The sequence below is a fragment of the Chiloscyllium plagiosum genome, unplaced genomic scaffold (assembly GCF_037043375.1).
Source record: "Chiloscyllium plagiosum isolate Xiang-an unplaced genomic scaffold, Cpla_swu_hap1 HiC_scaffold_3, whole genome shotgun sequence".
Taxonomy (NCBI): Eukaryota; Metazoa; Chordata; class Chondrichthyes; order Orectolobiformes; family Hemiscylliidae; genus Chiloscyllium; species Chiloscyllium plagiosum.
The window spans coordinates 38702741-38722387 of record NW_028270141.1 but is presented as its reverse complement, the minus strand read 5'-3'; the positions used below and the strand labels follow the sequence as shown (position 1 = coordinate 38722387).

Below are 19647 nucleotides of genomic sequence, written 5' to 3'. Positions count from 1 at the left end.
TGTAGATGGTAGACAGGTTTTGGGGAGTCAGGAGCTAGGCTATTTGCTGCAGGATTGCTAGCCATTGACCTGCTCTTGTAGATAGTATAACTTATATGGCCAGCCCAGTTGAGTCTTTGGTCAATGAGGACATGCAAAATGTTGATAGTGGGGAATTCTGTGATAGTAATGACAATAAGGGTGATGGTTAGATTCTGTCTTGTTGCAGGTGGTCAGTGCTGGCGCTTGTGTGGCATGAACATTATTTGCCACTTAAAATCCCAAACTAGGTCATGCTGTACTTGGACATGGACTGTTTCAGTATCTAAGGAATTGTGAATGGTGCTAAACATTATGCAATCATTAATGATCATCCCCACCTTATAGTGGAGGGAGGGTCACTCACGAAACAGCTGAAAATGGTTGGGCCTAGGACACAACTCTGAGAAACGCCAGCAGATATATCCTGGAGCTGAGATAACTGACGTCCAACAACCACGACCATCTTTCTATGTGCCAGGTATGACTCCAATCAGTGGAGAGGTTGCCTCCTGATTCCCATTAATTCCAGTTTTGCTAGGTCTCTTTGATGCCACACTTGGTAAAATGCAGCCTTGATGTCAAGAGCTGTCGCTCTCACCTCACCTCACCTCGGGAATTCAGCTCGTTTGTCCATGTTTGAACCAAGACTGTAATGAGGTCAGGAGCTGAGTGGCCCTGATGGAACTCAAACTGGGCGTCAGTGAGCAACCTGCCGAGTGAATACTGCTTACAGCACTGTTGACGACACCTGCCATCATTTTACTGATGACTGAGAGTAAACTGATGGGTGGTCATTGGCCAGGTTGGATTTGTCCTGATTTTTGTGTACAGGACATACCTGGGCAAGATTCCACATTGTTGGATTGATTCCAGTGATGTAACTATACTGAAAGAGCTTGGCTAAGGGAGCAGCAGGTTCAGGGTGTAGAAACAATAGTTAATGTTCCAGGTCCATTGGCTGGGCTGTTTTCCTTGGAGAAGAGAAGATTAAGAGGAGATTTGATAGACACTATTAGGGATTCTTAGGGATCACCAGGTATAGGCCCAGAGATCAGTCAATAGTGTGATGGCCTGGGATCAGAAATAAGATTGAAAATCTATAGCTGACTGCAAAACTGCAATTCATAGGTCAGGGCAGCGTGAGCAGCTGAAGGCAAGCACTTTCCTCATCAGACTGTGAGCACTGACCTATTCATTTCTCACGGGAAGTCCTCTCTTAGTGCTGTTGGGTAAAGGTGAAGAAGTTACATACCAGTGCTACCAATGCAGTTGTCAGCATGTTGCATGAAATATTTACAATGAATGGTATCCCCTATGAGGTCATGGGGACAATGAACCACATTTTGCTAACATATGCTTCAGCTAATTTGTAGCCAGTTCTGGAACTGAATATTTCATAACTTTCCCAAGATAATCACAATTGACTGAAGAACAGGTTCAGACAACAAAGTCTCCCTGGATTTTCTGCAGCATTGCTAAATGATTGATTCACGCCATTCCAGTGGGATCTCATCATTAGATTTCCTAACAGGCAGAAAGCTGACAATTTAGTTCCCCATCCTACCAAAGAAGTTAACTCCATGTTTATGCTCATTGGGGTATCGGGGTATTTATAAGGAGCAGTCCTATAGACTGTGGCAGGAGCTATAGACACAATAATAATTACTCCCAACCCCCCAAATGTAGATGCATAACCTTAACAGGAATGGTACTGTCATTTGAGGAACTGCAGAAAAGCAATACTATTTTGTTTGGGCTGAAGAAGTTGCACAATGGAACTGGAGGAACCTCAACCCATTACTGATCAATTAGTTGGGACATGAGGTAACAAAAATAATTTCCAGATCTAATTGTCAGGAACAGAATCAAACTCTTCAAACCAGACATAAGTGGGTACTGCAGATGATGGAAATCAGAGTCAAGATTAGAGTGGTACTGGAAAAGCACAGCAGGTCAGGCAGCATCCGAGGAGCAGGAAAATCAACATTTCGGGCAAAAGCCCTTCATCAGGAATGAAGGCAGGGAGCCTCCAGGGTGGAGAGATAAATGGGAGGGGGGTGGAGCTGGGGAGAAGGTAGCCAAGAGTACAGTAGGTGGATGGAGGTGGGGATGAAGGTGGTAGGTCAGAGAGGAGGGTGGAGCAGACAGATGGGAAGGAAGATTGGCAGGTGGGACAGGTCATGAGGACGGTGCTGAGCTGGAAGGTTGGAACTGGGGTAAGGTGGGGGGAGGGGAAATGAGGAAACTGATGAAGTACACATTGATACCCTGGGGTTGAAGTGTTCCGAGGTTGAAGATGAGGCGTTCTTCCTCCAGGCGTTGGGTGGTGAGGGAGTGGCAGTGGAGGAGGCCCAGGACCTGCATGTCCTCAGCAGAGTGGGAGGGGGAGTTGAAATGTTGAGCCACGGGGCGGTGGGGTTGATTGGTGCAGGTGTCCCGGAGATGTTCCACCGCCCCGTGGACCAACATTTCAATTCCCCCCCCCCCCCACTCTGCTGAGGGAATGCAGGTCCTGGGCCTCCTCCACCGCCACTCCCTCACCACCCAACGCCTGGAAGAAGAATGCCTCATCTTCTGCCTCGGAACACTTCAATCCCATGGCATCAATGTGTACTTCATCAGTTTCCTCATTTCCCCTCCCCCCACCTTACCTCAGATCCAACCTTCCAGCTCAGCACCATCCTCATGACCTGTCCTACCTGCCAATCTTCCTTCCACCCATCTGCTCCCCCCTCCTCTCTGACCTACCACCTTCATCCCAAACACCATCCACATATTGTACTCTTGGCTACCTTCTCCCCAGCCCCACTCCCCTCCCATTTATCTCTCCACCCCGGAGGCTCCCTGCCTTCATTCCTGATGAAGGGCTTTTGCCCAAAACGTCGATTTTCCTGCTCCTCGGATGCTGCCTGACCTGCTGTGCTGTTCCAGCACCATTCTAATCTAGACTCTTCAAACCAGTCATCTACTGATGTTTTTCAAGATTGATGAGAACACATTCTGTGAGAATAGTGAAACATTCAGACTGCCTGAAATTGTAAAGTCAGAGACATGGGCTAGAAGTAACTATATTGAAAATACATAAATATTTATTAAGAGAAAACTTGGGTCACGAATAGACATTTTATGAGAGTGTAATGGTCTGAAAGGGTTAATGCTGAGAAGTGCCTTAATCACCATGCAAATAGTTATCACATGGGCGTGGGGAAGAACAGTTTACAATCTAGAAGGGGAGGACCTACCTCCTGGCCTTCCTCATAGTCTCTGTAATGATGTCAATCATATTAATGCAACTTATACCCGTTCCTATCATATAAGAAACTACATCTTGTTTAAAATGAGGGCTGCTTATTAGATTGCCAAGTGGTTTTCCTCTACCATACCCGATCAACCATGACCTATAGATCATAACAGGGAAAGGGGGCTGTGGCATCAAATCTACCAGAAAGCTCACATATAATGTGATGATTTATCTCACAACAGACCCTGGTTCCTCTGAATTTCAAACATTTTCTAGAATCTCACAATTCAAAATATATCCTGTATTTTTGTTTTTCCTACCATCATTTCACATTTTGCCAAATGGTACGACATCTACTTTGTTTTTGTCCACTTACTGGGTGGTGCGGTGGCTCAGTGGTTAGCATCACTGCCTCACAGTGCCAGTGACCCGGGTTTGATTCCTGCCTCGGGCAGCAGTTTGCACATTCTCCCCATGTCTATGTGGGTTTCCTCTGCGTGCTCCGGCTTTCTCTCACAATCCAAAGATGTGCAGGTCAGGTGAATTGGCTACGCTAAATTGTCCATTGTATTAGGTGCATTAATCAGGGGTAAATATAGGGTCTGGGTGGGTAACTCTTCAGAGGGTCGGTGTGGACTTGATGGGCCAAAGGTTCTTTTTTCACACTGTAGGGAATCAAATCTAACCTTATCTATTTCCCTCTCTTGCCTTTTTGCATATTTCTTACTGTTTACAATTTTATATTGTCAGCAAACATGGATACATTACGGCCAGTTTCCTCCTCTAAGCCATGAGTATAGATTGGAAATAGCTGAGATTCTAGTATTGATCCCACTAGCTACAACCTACCAACCCCAAAATATTCCATTTATTCTTATGTCTATAAAGCAATTCTTAATCCATGCTAATATATTACTCTCAATCCCATGAAAGCTAGTAATAACTAGTGCTTAGTTTTCTTTATAAGTAAATTACAAATTTACTCTTGAAAAACTGAAATAATTTTTCCCACTAAAAAAATGTGGGTGGGTTAAAAGTTCAAAGTAAAGTGAACTGTTGCATTTAAAAAGTACCATGGGTTACAATTCATTGTTAAGTTAGAGGTCTTCACTCCAATGTAAAAATCAAAAGTGGAGTCTTCAGTGGCTGGAGGAGGACTTTCCGCTTGCAATGCATGGTAGGGGTAGGGCATGTCTCTTCTCTGAGAGCTGCCAACTAAATGGTTTCACCTAGCAGGCTGGACACTTGGCACTGCATCCCCCACTATGGATATAATCCTAGTGGAAGCAGAAAAACGCCCTTCAGTAGCCATTAATTGGTTATTGCAGGACTCAATTGGTAAGGGGTCTGCTTGTTGCCTCCGCTATGGTTAGTCAAATCACAGTGGGATGGGTACTACATAGGCAGTGGGCATAACACCATGATACTGTATTTAGCAATACCTCCTGGATACCATTCTGAAAGACTTGCATTTTATATCAAACTGTGCTGACCACCGGATTTCTCAAAATGCTTTCCAGCCAATGAAGCTCTTCTGGGGCGTTGTCACCATGGAGGATTTTTCAATTAGCAATGTGATCATGGCCAGATCATTTGTTTTTCTTTGAGATGTTGATTAAAGATATTATGATATTAGGCTCGAGATCAGGGCAACTACCTTGCTCTTCTCTGAAAATTGCATTAGTATCGTTTACATACACTTGAAGAGACAGATAACATCTCAGTTTGAAAGAACATGAAGTGGTAGTGAAAGAAAGAAAATATTAAATGCAAACTTAATCTCAAGGAGATTTAAGAGTTAATGAAGTAGAACAGTGCTGAATGCTCTTCTTTTGAGAGATTACAGATATACCCATTTCGAGAGAGCCCATCCAAACATGGTGTAGCTATATCAAAGAGATGTGCAAATCATATGTGCACATAGTCTTGTACTTTGATTGAATAGTATATTCTTTGATTTGATTTGATTTGATTTGATTTATTATTGTCACATGTACCTAAGTACAATGAAAGGTTTTGTTTTGCGTGCAGTACAGGCAGATCATAACACATAAAGTGCATAAGGGTAATAGAACAGAGTGAGGAATAAAATGTTACAGCTAGAGAGAAGGTGCACAAAGAGCAAGATCAACATGAAATTTAAAATTTGCGAGGTCCTTTCAGAAGTCTAATAACAGCAGGGAAGAAGCTGTGCTTGAAGCTGTTGTTACAACATATTCACTACATTAACTATATATGTATATATATCAAATGCAGGCTGACTTACATTGTACAGTTATTATACTGGCTCTGTATATTGCATCTATTATACATTGTATAAAATTATGAACAGGCTTAAATATAAGCATATGAACTAAAACTGGTAACAGTGGCTTTTAATGCAGTTGCCAATCTCCACATTTTCAATCTACAATCATCTCCCTTAAACCCAACTTCATGTGGTAGGTTTTTACCACATAGAGTTAACATAGCATTAATAACAATTAGAATTACAAGCAAAATACACCAGATAATGAAAGGGGGAAGGTTAGATGATAGCCTCCAATACATTTGTCTTTTATTCCTGCTAGTGCGATGCTCTGTTGCTTCATATATAATAGTTGGTTTTGAAATATACTGGCCATGAAGTGATGTGTGGAAAGGTGCTAACATCACCGAATCCATTAAGCTGAAATCCAGAGCATAGACCAGGAAATTGCACTGGATAATGATCAAACAAGGCACTGAGTGGTACACAACACATGTCCATATAGGTACCTGGAGGATCATAGCTTAACCCCACTGCAATAAAGCATGTTAGATAGAAGCCCAAAAATAAGAAGGAACAAAAGAGAAAATAATTTATGGAAATATGTTTCATATCCTTTGAATCAACCCCTCCCTTTTGCATTGAGATGAGAGTTGGTTCATGATTTGTGGTCAGTGAGAGTTGGAAGATTATTTTGCCATGGACGTCAAGTCAAAGCCTGGTCCCCACCTGTCCATGCAGCTTCCCATTGGAATCATGGGAAACTGCTGAGTCATTCACAACTCCCTACACCTTCTGGCACATTGACATAGGATGGCACCCCAAGAACTATTCTGTAGATACGGGGCTTTGAATCCGAATTTTTCCAGTTTGTATATCTCTGCAACAGTGGATGACATCAATTTGCATTTGTAAGTATTAGCGAACTGTTATAGCTTTAAAATCTGGTCAGGAACTTCCAAATGATACTGGTTTGTAAAGTACCATTTAGTGGCTAATGGGTTTTTGCAGGAAGAGAGAGCTGACAGTGCTTTCCATCTTCTCATTGATTTAACGTCTTGTTTATAAACAGAACCAGAACGAGTCACTGTAATTCAAGTATATCCTCGTAAACTCGAGGCTTCCGACTGCCTGTTCACTCATTTATCACCATCCAGTTTGCTGTCATGTACTACCTCTTAAAAAACTTGGGCGACTGACAGCTCCATTCCTATTTCAGATATTATAGCAACTTGTTCACTCATGATACCATGAACTACACCACTCATTTAAACTCACATCTCTTCAGCTGTTTTGGAGGAACTTAAATTCTGTACTATATTAAAACTAAAGATTACAAGAAGAGAGTGCATGTTAAAATTAAATGCACATTTAAACTTCTAAAGAGTAAGATTTTTAAAAAACTCATTCACAGGATGAGGGCATCGCTGGCCAGGCAAACATTTATTATCCATCCTTAATTGGCCAGAACAGAATTAAGAGTCCACCACATTGCCACAAGTTTGGAGTCACATGTAGAACAGACCAGATAAGGATGGCAGATTCCCTTCCCTAAAGGACATTAATGAATCGGATTGGTTTTTCTGACAATCGACAACGGTTTCATGACCACGAAAATCGTATTGAATTCAAATTCCACCATCTGCTATGGCGAGATTCACTCCTCAGTCCCAAGTACATTATCTGAGTCTCTGGATCAACGAGCAGTAATACCACTAGGCCTACCCTTCCCCTCTGACAGGTTGAGATAGGTACTGCAGACTGCGTACAAACACTGACTTGACCAATACTTTGTCTTAATCACTATAACATGAGAGGAAGTTTACTCTTTGAAAGTTTAATCAGCCTGTTTTTTTAAAGCAAGTCTGATTAACAGAGTGTGATTAAATCTAACTTTAAGTCAGACATAAACTAAGGTAGACAAAAGGATCTATTTACTACTCAGTGAAATGTCCGGACTTTGCAGTTTGATATTGCATGAGAATGTAAAGGATACAAACAAGAAAATTGTGGAAAATGCTCAACTTTATCCCCATGTATTAAACACACCACATAAAACCACAATAATAGTTGATTTCTTTTCTCCAGAATGTATCAATTGTCATTTTGCCACTTTATAAACCAAGGAACCAGCACAGGCCATGCAGTGTCTTTAGCTTGTTGTGTCATTCAGTTTCATTCTGGTTGATCTATACTTCCACTTCATTTATCTACCATCGTTCTACATCCCTCGATAACCCAAACCAATAATGATCTATCAATTTCAGTTTGTAAATTTTCAAGTGGTTTACATCCTCAATGGCTTTTGAGGGAGGCTGTTCCAGATTCCCAATTGTCTGTGTGTGACCAAATCCTTCTTCCTTTCATTCCTGAATGACCTTGTTCAAAATTTAAAATGTTTCCCCTTGTCCTGGTCTCTCCCACCAGATGAATTATTTTTACTAACCCTAACAAATTTCCTAATCTTATGAAGCACCACAATTAATTCAGCCCTTGATCTCCTTTAGTCAAGGGAAAACAAGCTCAGTTTGTACACCAGTTGTTCATTGTTTAGCCCCTGTAGCCCTGGTAATATTCTGAAGGACCAGCACTGCATTGCCACCAAATGAATATTTCTTCCTGAGCTTCGCAAACACGGTTAACTGAATTTCTTCCACTAGTCTTCACCGTTCTGTCAAAAGCTTCCCATCCACTTGTTTCCCTTCTGACAGAGATTTGAACCTTGTGAACAATTTACTTTGATCAGCTTTGAAGGTTTGTTTCATTATTATAACAATATCAATTCAGCCACCTCCACATCAGCTCTTTCCCAGATAAGTCTGAGACCACTATTTTCAACTTTAATGTCTGTATCAGGATCCACCTTCATATCTTCCTCAAAACCTCCACATAGGGAATTTATTCAATGTAAATAATACCTCAGGGAATCAGTTGTCCCTATGCTGAGGAAACCAGGCAGTCTTAGTTACTCTTGTTTCTGTAACTAAACCTGTATGAAATCATGCCATCTGTTTATGCCATAAGCACTTCCCTGATTTTTGTTCTTTGCTCCAAAATGACTGTTTTCACACTGATCCAGATCAAAATGCAATAACTTCTTGAGGGACCTTGGATATCCCATTTTAAGTCGCTGGTGTCCTTAGGTAAAAGTCCCAACTTGTTTTAGTGTGTCTGCACATGTGTATGTTTCTGTGCAGAAAATCAGCAATCATAAAAATTATGGAGTAACTTCAACATGGCAAAGTAGCAGTCGACGTAGTGGGCATTACAGTGAGCAGGGAAAAGGACCGGTGAATTGAAGAGGGAGGTCTTGATAAGGCTTTTGAAAATAGGAAATATAAGCCTCACCTTCAGGAGAAAAGATGAAGTGCGACAGGAGCGGTTGTGGAGAAGTCACTGACAGAATGGGCTGGAAGAGCTTGAGAATGTTAATGTTTATAGACTCATGGCTCTGCTTCTCCAGTTAACACAAATTGAGCTGACATTGCAGCAGCGAAGTAAAGAGGCAAGTGGCATGTTGGCCTTTATTTCAAAGGGGCTAGAGTACAAAGACAGGCAGCAAGTATTGTCATGATTGTTCCTAGTCTTCGTCTATGTATTAAGGGAAGGGTAAACTTGCATCAGATGTCTACAACAGCAAAGATTACCTAGAATGGCCTCTGGGACGAGAGAGGATTGTTCAATGCTACGAGACTGAGTTAATGTGGCCTCTGCTCTTTGGGATTTATAGGAATGAGAGTTGTCTCAAATTGAAATACACAACATTCAAAAGAGGATGTTTCTCCTTGTCAGTGAAATAACAGAGTCTCAGAAAAAAATATTTTTACTCACTCACTCACTCACTATTCCAAATGATCGTTCTCCCTCTCGGTCGCTTTTCCAATCAATCCTACCCCCCTCTCAATCACTGTTCCGAACAATCCCTCTGTCCTCTCGGTCACTATTCCGAACATTCCCACCCCCTCTCACTCACTATTCCGAACAATCTCTCTCCCCTCTCACTCACTACTCTGAACATTCCCACCCCCTCTCACTCACTATTCTGAACATTCCCACCCCCTCTCACTCACTATTCTGAACATTCCCAGCCCCTCTCACTCACTATTCCGAATAATTCCTCGCCCTCTCGGTCACTATTCCGAACAATCCCTCCTCCCTCTCACTCACTATTCTGAACAATCCCACCCCCTCTTACTCACTATTCCAAACAATCCCTCCTCCCTCTCACTCACTATTCTGAACAATCCCTCCCCCCCTCACTCACTATTCCGAACATTCACACTCCCTCTCACTCAGTATTCTGAACAATCCCTCCCCCTCTCGGTCACTATTCCGAACAATCCCTCCTCCCTCTCACTCACTATTCCGAACATTCCCACCCCCTCTCGGTCACTATTCCGAACATTCCCACCCCCTCTCACTCAGTATTCTGAACAATCCCTCCCCCCCTCACTCACTATTCCGAACATTCCCACTCCCTCTCACTCAGTATTCTGAACAATCCCTCCCCCCCTCACTCACTATTCCGAACATTCCCACCCCCTCTCACTCACTATTCTGAACATTCCCAGCCCCTCTCACTCACTATTCCGAACAATTCCTCGCCCTCTCGGTCACTATTCCGAACAATCCCTCCTCCCTCTCACTCACTATTCTGAACAATCCCACCCCCTCTTACTCACTATTCCAAACAATCCCTCCTCCCTCTCACTCACTATTCTGAACAATCCCTCCCCCCCTCACTCACTATTCCGAACATTCACACTCCCTCTCACTCAGTATTCTGAACAATCCCTCCCCGTCTCGGTCACTATTCCGAACAATCCCTCCTCCCTCTCACTCACTATTCTGAACAATCCCACCCCCTCTTACTCACTATTCCAAACAATCCCTCCTCCCTCTCACTCACTATTCCGAACATTCCCACCCCCTCTCGGTCACTATTCCGAACAATCCCTCCTCCCTCTCACTCACTATTCCGAACTATCCCTCCCCCTCTCGGTCACTATTCCGGACAATCCCTCCCCCCTCTCGGTCACTATTCTGAACAATCCCTCCCCCCTCTCGGTCACTATTCCGAACAATCCCTGCCCCCCTCACTCACTATTCCGAACAATCCCACCCCCTCTCACTCACTATTCCGAACAATCCCTCGCCCCCACTCACTATTCCGAACAATCCCTCCCCCCCTCACTCACTATTCCGAACAATCCCTCTCACTCACTATTCCAAACAATCCCTCACCCCTCTTACTCACTATTCCGAACAATCCCACCCCCCACTCACTATTCTGAACAATCCCAACCCCTCTCACTCACTATTCCGAACAATCCCACCCCCCCCTCACTCACTATTCCGAACAATCCCACCCCCCCCTCACTCACTATTCCGAACAATCCCACCTCCCCCTCACTCACTATTCCGAACAATCTCACTCCCTCTCGGTCACTATTCCGAACAATCCCTCTCCCCCCCACTCACTCTTCCGAACAATCTCACTCCTTCTTACTCACTATTCTGAACAATCCCTCCCCCTCTCGGTCACTATTCCGAACAATCCCTCTCCCCCCCACTCACTCTTCCGAACAATCTCACTCCTTCTCACTCACTATTCTGAACAATCCCTCCCCCTCTCGGTCACTGTTCCGAACAATCCCTCTCCCCTCTCACTCACTATTCCGAACAATCCATCCCCCCTCTCGGTCACTATTCCGAACAATCCCACTTCCCTCTCACTCACTATTCCGAACAATCTCACCACCCTCTTGGTCACTATTCCGAACAATCACTCTTCCCTCTCACTCACTATTCCGAACAATCCATCCTTCCTCTCACTCACTATTCCGAACAATCCCTCTCCCCTCTCACTCACTATTCCAAACAATCCCTCACCCCTCTCACTCACTATTCCGAACAATCCCTCCCCCCTTCTCGGTCACTATTCCGAACAATCCCTCCCCCCTCTCGGTCACTATTCCGAACAATCTCTCCCCCCTCTCGGTCACTATTCCGAACAATCCCACCACCCTCTCGGTCACTATTCCGAACAATCCCTCTTCCCTCTCATTCACTATTCCGAACAATCCCTCCCCCCTCTCACTCACTAATCCGAACAATCCTACCCTCCGCTCAGTCACTATTCCGAACAATCCCTCACTCCTCTAACTCACTATTCCAAATAACCCCACCCCCTCTCACTCATGATTCCGAACAATCCCACACCCTCTCGGTCACTATTCCAAACGATACCACCTACTCTTGGTCACTTTTCCGAACAATGCCTTCCCCTCTTGGCCACTATTCCGAGCAATCACTCCCTCTCTCACTCACTATTCCGAACAATCCCTCCCCCTCTCGGTCACTTTTCCGAAGAATCCCTCCCCTCCGTCACTCAGTATTTTGTTCAATCACCCCCCTCACTCAATATTCCAAACTATCCCTCCCCCCCACTCACTATTCCGAATAATCCCCCCCACCCACTCAGTATTCCGAACAATCACTCCCACCTTGGTCACTATTTCGAACAATCCCTCACCTCTCTCACTCTCTATTCCAAACAATGCCTTCCCCCCACTCACTATTCCGAACCATCCCTCCCCTGCTCACCCACTATTCCGAACAATCCCACCCCCCTCTCTGTCACTATTCCGAACAATCCCACCCCCCTCTCTGTCACTATTCCGAACAATCCGGGAAAACAGCCCCAGCCTGTTCAACCTCTGCCTACAGCTCAAATCCTCCAACCCTGGCAACATCCTAACTATTCTGATCCTGTTTTCCAGCACTTGACCCATGGCCACTTCTAGTTGCATGTGTACACCTAAATATTTATTAAATGTTATGAGGGTTTCTGCCTCTCCCACCCTTCAAGTCAATGAGTTCCAGATTCCCAACAATTTCTGGGTGAAGGTGTTTTCCTTCACATCCCCTCTAAAACTCCATCAAGGGGAAAACTATCTTCCTGTCTTATGTCCCTAACACTTTTATACATCACGATCATGTCCCCCTCAGTCTCCTCTGCTCCAAGGAAAACAAGTTGACTCCCCTGCCCCTTGAATGCTGCCTGACCTGCTGTGCTTTTCCAGCACCCACACTCTTTGACTCTGATCTCCAGCATCTTCAGTCCTCACCTTCTCCAAGAAAAAAAAACAAACTCTCTTCGTAACTGAGACTGTCCAGCCCAGGTAGCAACTTGATGATACTCTTCCGCACCCTATCCAGTGCAATCACTTCCCTCCTATAAATGCCACTTCTAGAACTGTGCACAAAACTCCAGGCCAGACCCAGCTGGAGCAGTACTGCAGACTTGAGCAGAAAAACAAATAATTACTGGAGGAGCCAGGGGTGAGAAAGAGTGTGCTGGACTTCAGCAGATGCTGCTAACAAACCAGAGTTTTCCCAGGATGGTGCCCGGAATGGAGGGATAGAGTTATAAAGGGAGGCAGGAACCTTTCTCACTGAAGATTGAAGGTCGACTTTACAGAAGTTAATAAAGTCATGAGGGGCACAGATATGGTGAATGGTAGGTGTCTTTTGCCTAGGGTGAGAGTTTCTAGACTAGGGGCATAGCTTTAAGGTGAGAGGAGAATGCTTTTAAAAAAGACGTGAGGGAGATTTTGGTTTTCCAGGGAGTGTTTAGTGTGAGTAATGAACTTCCCGAGGATGTGAAGGATGCGGGTACAGTTCCAATGTTTAAAAGACATTTGGTTAAGAACAGGAAAGGTTTGCAGGGATATGGACCATCCACAGGCAAGTGGGACTGGTTGAGTTTGGTAACATGGTCGGCATGGACTGGTTGGACCGAACGGTCTGTGTCCGTGCTGTGTGACCCCCAGCATGCGGTGCGTGTTCCGGGTTAAGTTGCTGCTGGGGTTGGGGCAGCTTTTGAACAGCCTGCTGACCAAGTAGACGCTTGTGTGAGTAGCCTGGAGGTGGGAGGAGTGCAGTTGGAAGCGGGAGAAATTGGACCAAAGGCAGTGATACAGAGCTCCACCTCCAGTCCAGAAAGTGATGGGGACGGAACAGAAAATAAAACCAGCAGTTCAGGCAGCATCCAAGGAGCAGCGAAATCTGATGAAGGGCTTTTGCCCAAAATGTCGATTTCGCTGCTCCTTGGATGCTGCCTGAACTGCTGTGCTCTTCCAGCATCACTAATCCAGAATCTGGTTTCCAGCATCTGCAGTCATTGTTTTCACCTAGAAATTAAAACCAACCTGGGGAAACACATCTTCCCCTGTCTCTCCCCCCTAACACCACCCCCTCCTCCCCACCTTGGGGAATAGATAGGGCAAGGAATTCCACCCACCCAGCGGATAAAAGCTGCTCTGTACATAAAAAAAAATCCAACTTTCACAGAACAGCTTGTGGGGATACCCAGGGTGGCAAGAGAGACAGATAGTCTTTCTCATTTCTAGGGGGTGGGATCTGAAACATTCGAACCGCCCCCCCCCCCCCATTCCCCACCCCCCATTCCCCAGCTCCCAGAACGGCCCAGTACTGTTTCTGGATTTTCTGCCTCAGTCCTCAGCACCTCTGATCTCAATATAATTCAAGCAACAGACCAGAGTTGCCTCACCGAGAGAGAGGGATGTTTGTGGATTGATTGGGGTGGGGGTGGTTGTAGTCAGGAAATACAAAGCAATGGCTTAAAATAACACTCAAACTGAGCACTAATAACTGAGCGAGAGAGGGAGAGAGAGAAACATCCTTTCCCCCGTCATTCCAGAAAGTTACATCATTCCCATAACCTGAAGTTTGAGCCGAGTGTTTGCAAACTGCTGGATGGAGTTACTGAGGCTGGGAGACAGTACAAACAGGGTCACTTACACAAAGCCGTGGTAGATGAAGGCGCAGCTCCGTGGTCTCTCCAGGACGTTGTAGATGAGGTTTTGCAGTCTCCTGTAGTTCACACTCCTGCGGGGATAGTCGCCTCTCGCCAGCGGGCTGGCCAGCAGACTCAGGCGGCTGCCTTGCTGGGTGAAAGCCCGGTACTCAGCCGTGTCCAAACCTGTGGGTCTTCTCAGTGCGGATTCCACATCCCTCATGCCCACAAACTCCACTCTGCCTCCCCCTGCTGCTGCTGCTGCTGCCGCGGGGCTTGGCATCCCCAGGCCGGCCTCCTGGCTCGCATTGCGGGCCATGCTCTCTGAGACATGGGGCCGGCGGCAGTCACACACAGATACACACACACACACACACACACAGAGACAGAGAGAGACACACAGTCGCAGAGAGAGACACAGAGAGAGAGAGACACACACACACAGAGACAGAGAGGCACAGACACAGAGAGACACACAGTCGCAGAGAGAGACACACACAGAGAGAGATACACACACAGGGAGAGAGACAGACACACAGAGAGACACACACAGACACACACAGACTCAGACACACTCAGAGATACACACACAGGGAGAGAGACAGAGACACACAGAGACACAGGCGGAGAGAGACAGATACACAGACAGAGAGAGACACACAGTCGCAGAGAGAGACACACACAGAGAGAGATACACACACAGGGAGAGAGACAGACACACAGAGAGACACACACTGACACACACAGACTCAGACACACTCAGAGATACACACACAGGGAGAGAGACAGAGACACAGACACACACACAGACACACTCAGAGATACACACACAGGGAGAGAGACAGACACACAGAGAGACACACAGACTCAGACACACTAAGAGATACACACACAGGGAGAGACAGAGACACACAGAGACACAGGCGGAGAGAGACAGATACACAGACAGAGAGAGACACACAGGGAGAGAGAGAGACACACACACAGACACACTCTCACACAGCCACACACACACACACAGAGGGCTGCTCCTGCTCCTGCTGCTCTGAACCCGCCTCCGGCCACTCTCTCCCAGCCTCCCCGGGGCTAGCTCCCAGTCTGCAGGCAGCTCGGCTGCAGCTCACTCCCTTCTCGAGATGACTGCAAGTTGAGACTTCAATCCTCAGTTCCCGCGGTGGAGGAATTGCATACTGTCCTCGGAAGTCGCTAGTTCTGGAGAACTGACACACACCAAAGTTTATTGTTGGGAATCTCTCCAGCCCGGGCTTTCTCTGATCTAGGCTCTGTCTTCCGACCTCCACTGCTAATGAATGGACCAATCTGCATTTGTGTGTGTGTATGTGTGTGTGTATTTGTGTGTGTATCTATGCCTGTATGTGTATCTGTGTGTATGTGTATCTGTGTATCAATGCCTGTATGTTTGTATCTGTGTGTATGTGTATCTGTGTGTGTATCTGTGTCTGTATGTGTATCTGTGTGTGATTATACCTGCGTGTATGTGTGTCTATGCAGTTCCTTAACACTGACCTCTCTACCCTCGGTCTGTGCCCTTACCAAACCCCCTCCTGGTCTCTCCACCCAAGTGGCTCAGCTCCTGAATAACTGTAGCCTCAGTGGGATCCCACTGAGTTCTCGGTGGTTCACAGACAGTGAGTAGCTGCCAATAGACCTGCCTTGTCGGAATCCCGGAGTCCCTGCGCTTGAGACAGTTTCCCTTTCCAGAGCGGCATTTCAACGTGAGGCCAGGATTTAAGGGACACTTTCCGCGGGCTAGTGTGCGCTGTCCCTGGTCAGCGGCTGTGCCTTCGCCTTGGTAAGTCCAGCTGGTTGTGCACCGTTTCCGAGTGAGATTTCTGACCCAGTCTGTCCATCGAGTGTTCTGAACAGGAGGGAGCCGCTTTCCAAGGCTCTGCAGTGTCCGGGATAGACTCAGCACCTGAAGGCTACAAGCCTTTCTCCCCCACCCCACCCTCCCCGGGTGACAGCTGCTGAGAGAGGCGCCAACAATTCACTGGGCACAGCCCGAGCTCAGGCCAGGAGCCACTCTGCCCGCTTCTACCGCCACACGCCTCCTTAACCTTGCTGCAAACTCCTCCCGCCCTGCCTTCCGGCCAGACCTTCGGGAATTGAAACTTTGGGATAGTATCAGGCCTTTCAGCCCCTCCAACTTGACTTTGTGCCACTCAGTCAGATCCCGGATGGTTTGCACTGAGCTGAATCTGTTGCGCTCAGGCACAGACTTTGTTAAACACAATTGCGGAAAGTTGCTAGAAAATGTGTGACATAACTTCACTAAAGGTTAATATCGCCGTGACTGAAATGATTACAGTACATGTAAATGTATTAAAGAGTAACCTTTTCAGAAAAAATGGTGCGTTGCATAAATAGTTGTACATTTAAATCAAGGTATATCAATTAACTGTTTGAAAGTGAGTTAATGCCACTTCTATATAATGTGTGCATTTATAGTTGTTGTACAGAGACACGTTGTTCCCAAATACTTTAGGGCAATTCCAAGCTTGGCCAGTGAGGTGTCTTTGTCCTGTTTAGTTTGTTGATGAGCATCACTGCAAACAGGGCTCTGGGTTTGAGTTGAAGCTGCAGTGGTGTGTCTGCTTACTCAGCTCTGAGACATTAACCTGGACATTTCCGGGTTCAGTGCAGCTCACCTGGACCAGCCTGGGGGAGAGTGCGGGATCAACTCGCCCTCTGGTGGAGAAATCCAACCATTGCTGTCACTTCGATTCAGAAGCTTCCATTTAAAGTTTCAGCTGTAACTGTTAAAACTTGAAGTACAGCGCCCAGTCAGCTTGTCACTGATCCCTGTGAAGCCTGGATGGTGTGAACTGACACTTGCACTCCATGTTAGAAATAAGAATACTGCAGTGCCCATAACTCTTCACTAATCCCTTTGTAACTTCCCTTGCTCTCAGCAGCTCCCTGAGTTAACCAACTCAGACTAATTTAACACAACCACCTGTTGAAGAAACAGCGCTCTGAAAGCTAATGCCTCCAAGTAAACCTGTTGGACTATGTCTGGTGTTGTGTGATTTTAAACTTTGTCCACCCCAGTCCAATACCGGCTCCTCCAAATCATAAATTTATACACAAACCTTTCACTTCATCATCGTCCTTCAATCTTCTAAAATCAAAGCTGAGTCTTTTTTTTCTGATTTAGCTGATCTCCCATTGTGGTTCTCCGCATTTCCCAGGGAGGAATGACAGTGCTTTTAATTTTAGAGTTTTGTTTTCAACAAATAAATGTTTGTAACAACAAAATAGAGCAAAAGGCTATCCCAGCCTGCAATATTCAGACTATGTCACAACATTTTGGACCAGATGAAGATTACTCACTTGGTGAGTCAGGACTTAATACTCATCTCACAATGTAATAAACCCATCACTGCAAAAGCTAAAAAATACGCTTCAACTCAGAAAAAACTTAAAGAATGTTAAAAAGAAAATCCGAAATGGCGAATTCTGGGAATGTTTGAGGAGACGGTTCTGATGGATGCAGGAAGTGGACTTTATGGAGAAATGACTGTCAATATCTGGCCAGCATTTTACACATAACTAATTGCTTTTGAAAGGAGCCGTTGAGTCACTACCTTGAATACATGAAGAGACTCTCATAGCGCTGCTAAGTAACAGGACTCAGACTTTGATCCAGTCACAATGAAGGATTTGAACCAGTGAGTATCCATTAACTGTAATGCACGGCTGAAGTTGATGCCACTTCTATATGATGTATGTGCATTTATATTGGTTATTTTACAGGGACATATTGTCCCCTAATTCTTTAAGGCAAGTCCAAGCATAATCTGCACAGCCAATGAAGCGTCTTTGTCCTATTTCGTTTGCTGGTGAGCATCATTACAAACAGGGCCCTGTGTTTGGGGTGATGCTGCTGTGGTGTGTTTGCTTACTGAGCTCTGAGACGTTGACCTGGAAATTTCCGGCTTCAGTGCAGCTCACCTGGACCAGCCTGGATCAGCTCGCCCTCTAGTGGAGAAACCCAGCCATTGCTGTCACTCCACCGCAAGCTGCAATTCGGAAGCCCTCATTTAAACTAGCTCAGCTATCGCCCATCAGTTTCAGCTATAACTTATCACTGCACCGTGTAAACGTGGCATACACTCGTGAGTGTTATATTTCCGAGTCAGGATGATTTGTGACTTGGAGGTGGTGGTGTTCCCCTGCCCTTGCCGCTCTTCTATTGAGAGACCCCCTGGGTTCAGAGAATGGTGTCTCACTGAGTTGATCCAGTTCATCTTATAGACCACATTGCCTGCAGGTACTCCAGACAACGGTGGTGGATAGAGTAACTGTTTGAGTTGATGGATGGGCTGCCAATCAAGTGGGGCTGTTTCATCCTAGATCAGGACAAGTCTTTGAGTGTTATTAGATTAGGTTAGAAGTCCACACTGACCCTCCGAAAAGTAACCCACCCAGACCCATTTCCCTCTGACTAACGCACCTAACCTATGGGCAATTTAGCATGGCCAATTCACCTGACCTGCACATCTTTGTGATTGTGGGAGGAAACCAGAGCACCCGGAGGAAACCCACACAGACACGGGGAATCATCGTCCTTCAATCTTCTAAAATCAAAGCTGAGTCTTTTTTTTCTGATTTAGCTGATCTCCCATTGTAGTTCTCCGCATTTCCCAGGGAGGAATGACAGTGCTTTTAATTTTAGAGTTTTGTTTTCAACAAATAAATGTTTGTAACAACAAAATAGAGCAAAAGGCTATCCCAGCCTGCAATATTCAGACTATGTCACAACATTTTGGACCAGATGAAGATTACTCACCGTGCAATTTTCACACAGGCAGTCGCCTGAGGCTGGAATCGAACCTGTGAGGCAGCAGTGCTAACCACTGAACCACCGTGCTGCCCCGTTGGGGGCTCACCTGTCCAAGCAAGAGGAGAGTTTTCCATCATACTCCTAACCTGTCTCAGACAGTGGACAGGTTTTGGGCAGCCTGGAAATGAGTTTTTTTTCCACAGAATCCCTGACCTGACCTGATAGGTTAAACCAGGTTAAAACAGTTAAGATTCTGGTCAATGGTAGTCCAAGGGATAGCGATGCTGGGGCAGTCTGTTCTAATAATCTGACAAATAGGTCTTTAGCCTCTCTGATTGGAGATGGTCACTGCCTATCAATGACGTAAATACTTCTTGCCATATCTCAGTCAAAGGCTGAGTGTCTCCCAGGTTGAATATGATATTTGACCATCTAGTGTTGCATAAGGTGTTCACTGCACCTTCAATACAATGGGAGTAGAATATATTTCCTCTTGCCAGTGAGCAGTG

At 45.6% G+C, this 19647-nt stretch overlaps 1 protein-coding gene across 1 annotated transcript in view; it reads right to left on the bottom strand.

Moving 5' to 3' along the window:
• LOC122542620 (potassium voltage-gated channel subfamily KQT member 5-like) overlaps nt 1–14927 on the bottom strand; it is a 243620-nt gene extending 228693 nt beyond the window's left edge. Inside the window, exon 1 of the mRNA XM_043680603.2 lies at nt 14337–14927. Coding sequence (XP_043536538.2) covers nt 14337–14650 — 314 coding nt within the window. The 5' untranslated portion in view covers nt 14651–14927. The remainder of the gene's footprint in view (nt 1–14336) is intronic.
• Nucleotides 14928–19647: the final 4720 nt, after the last annotated feature.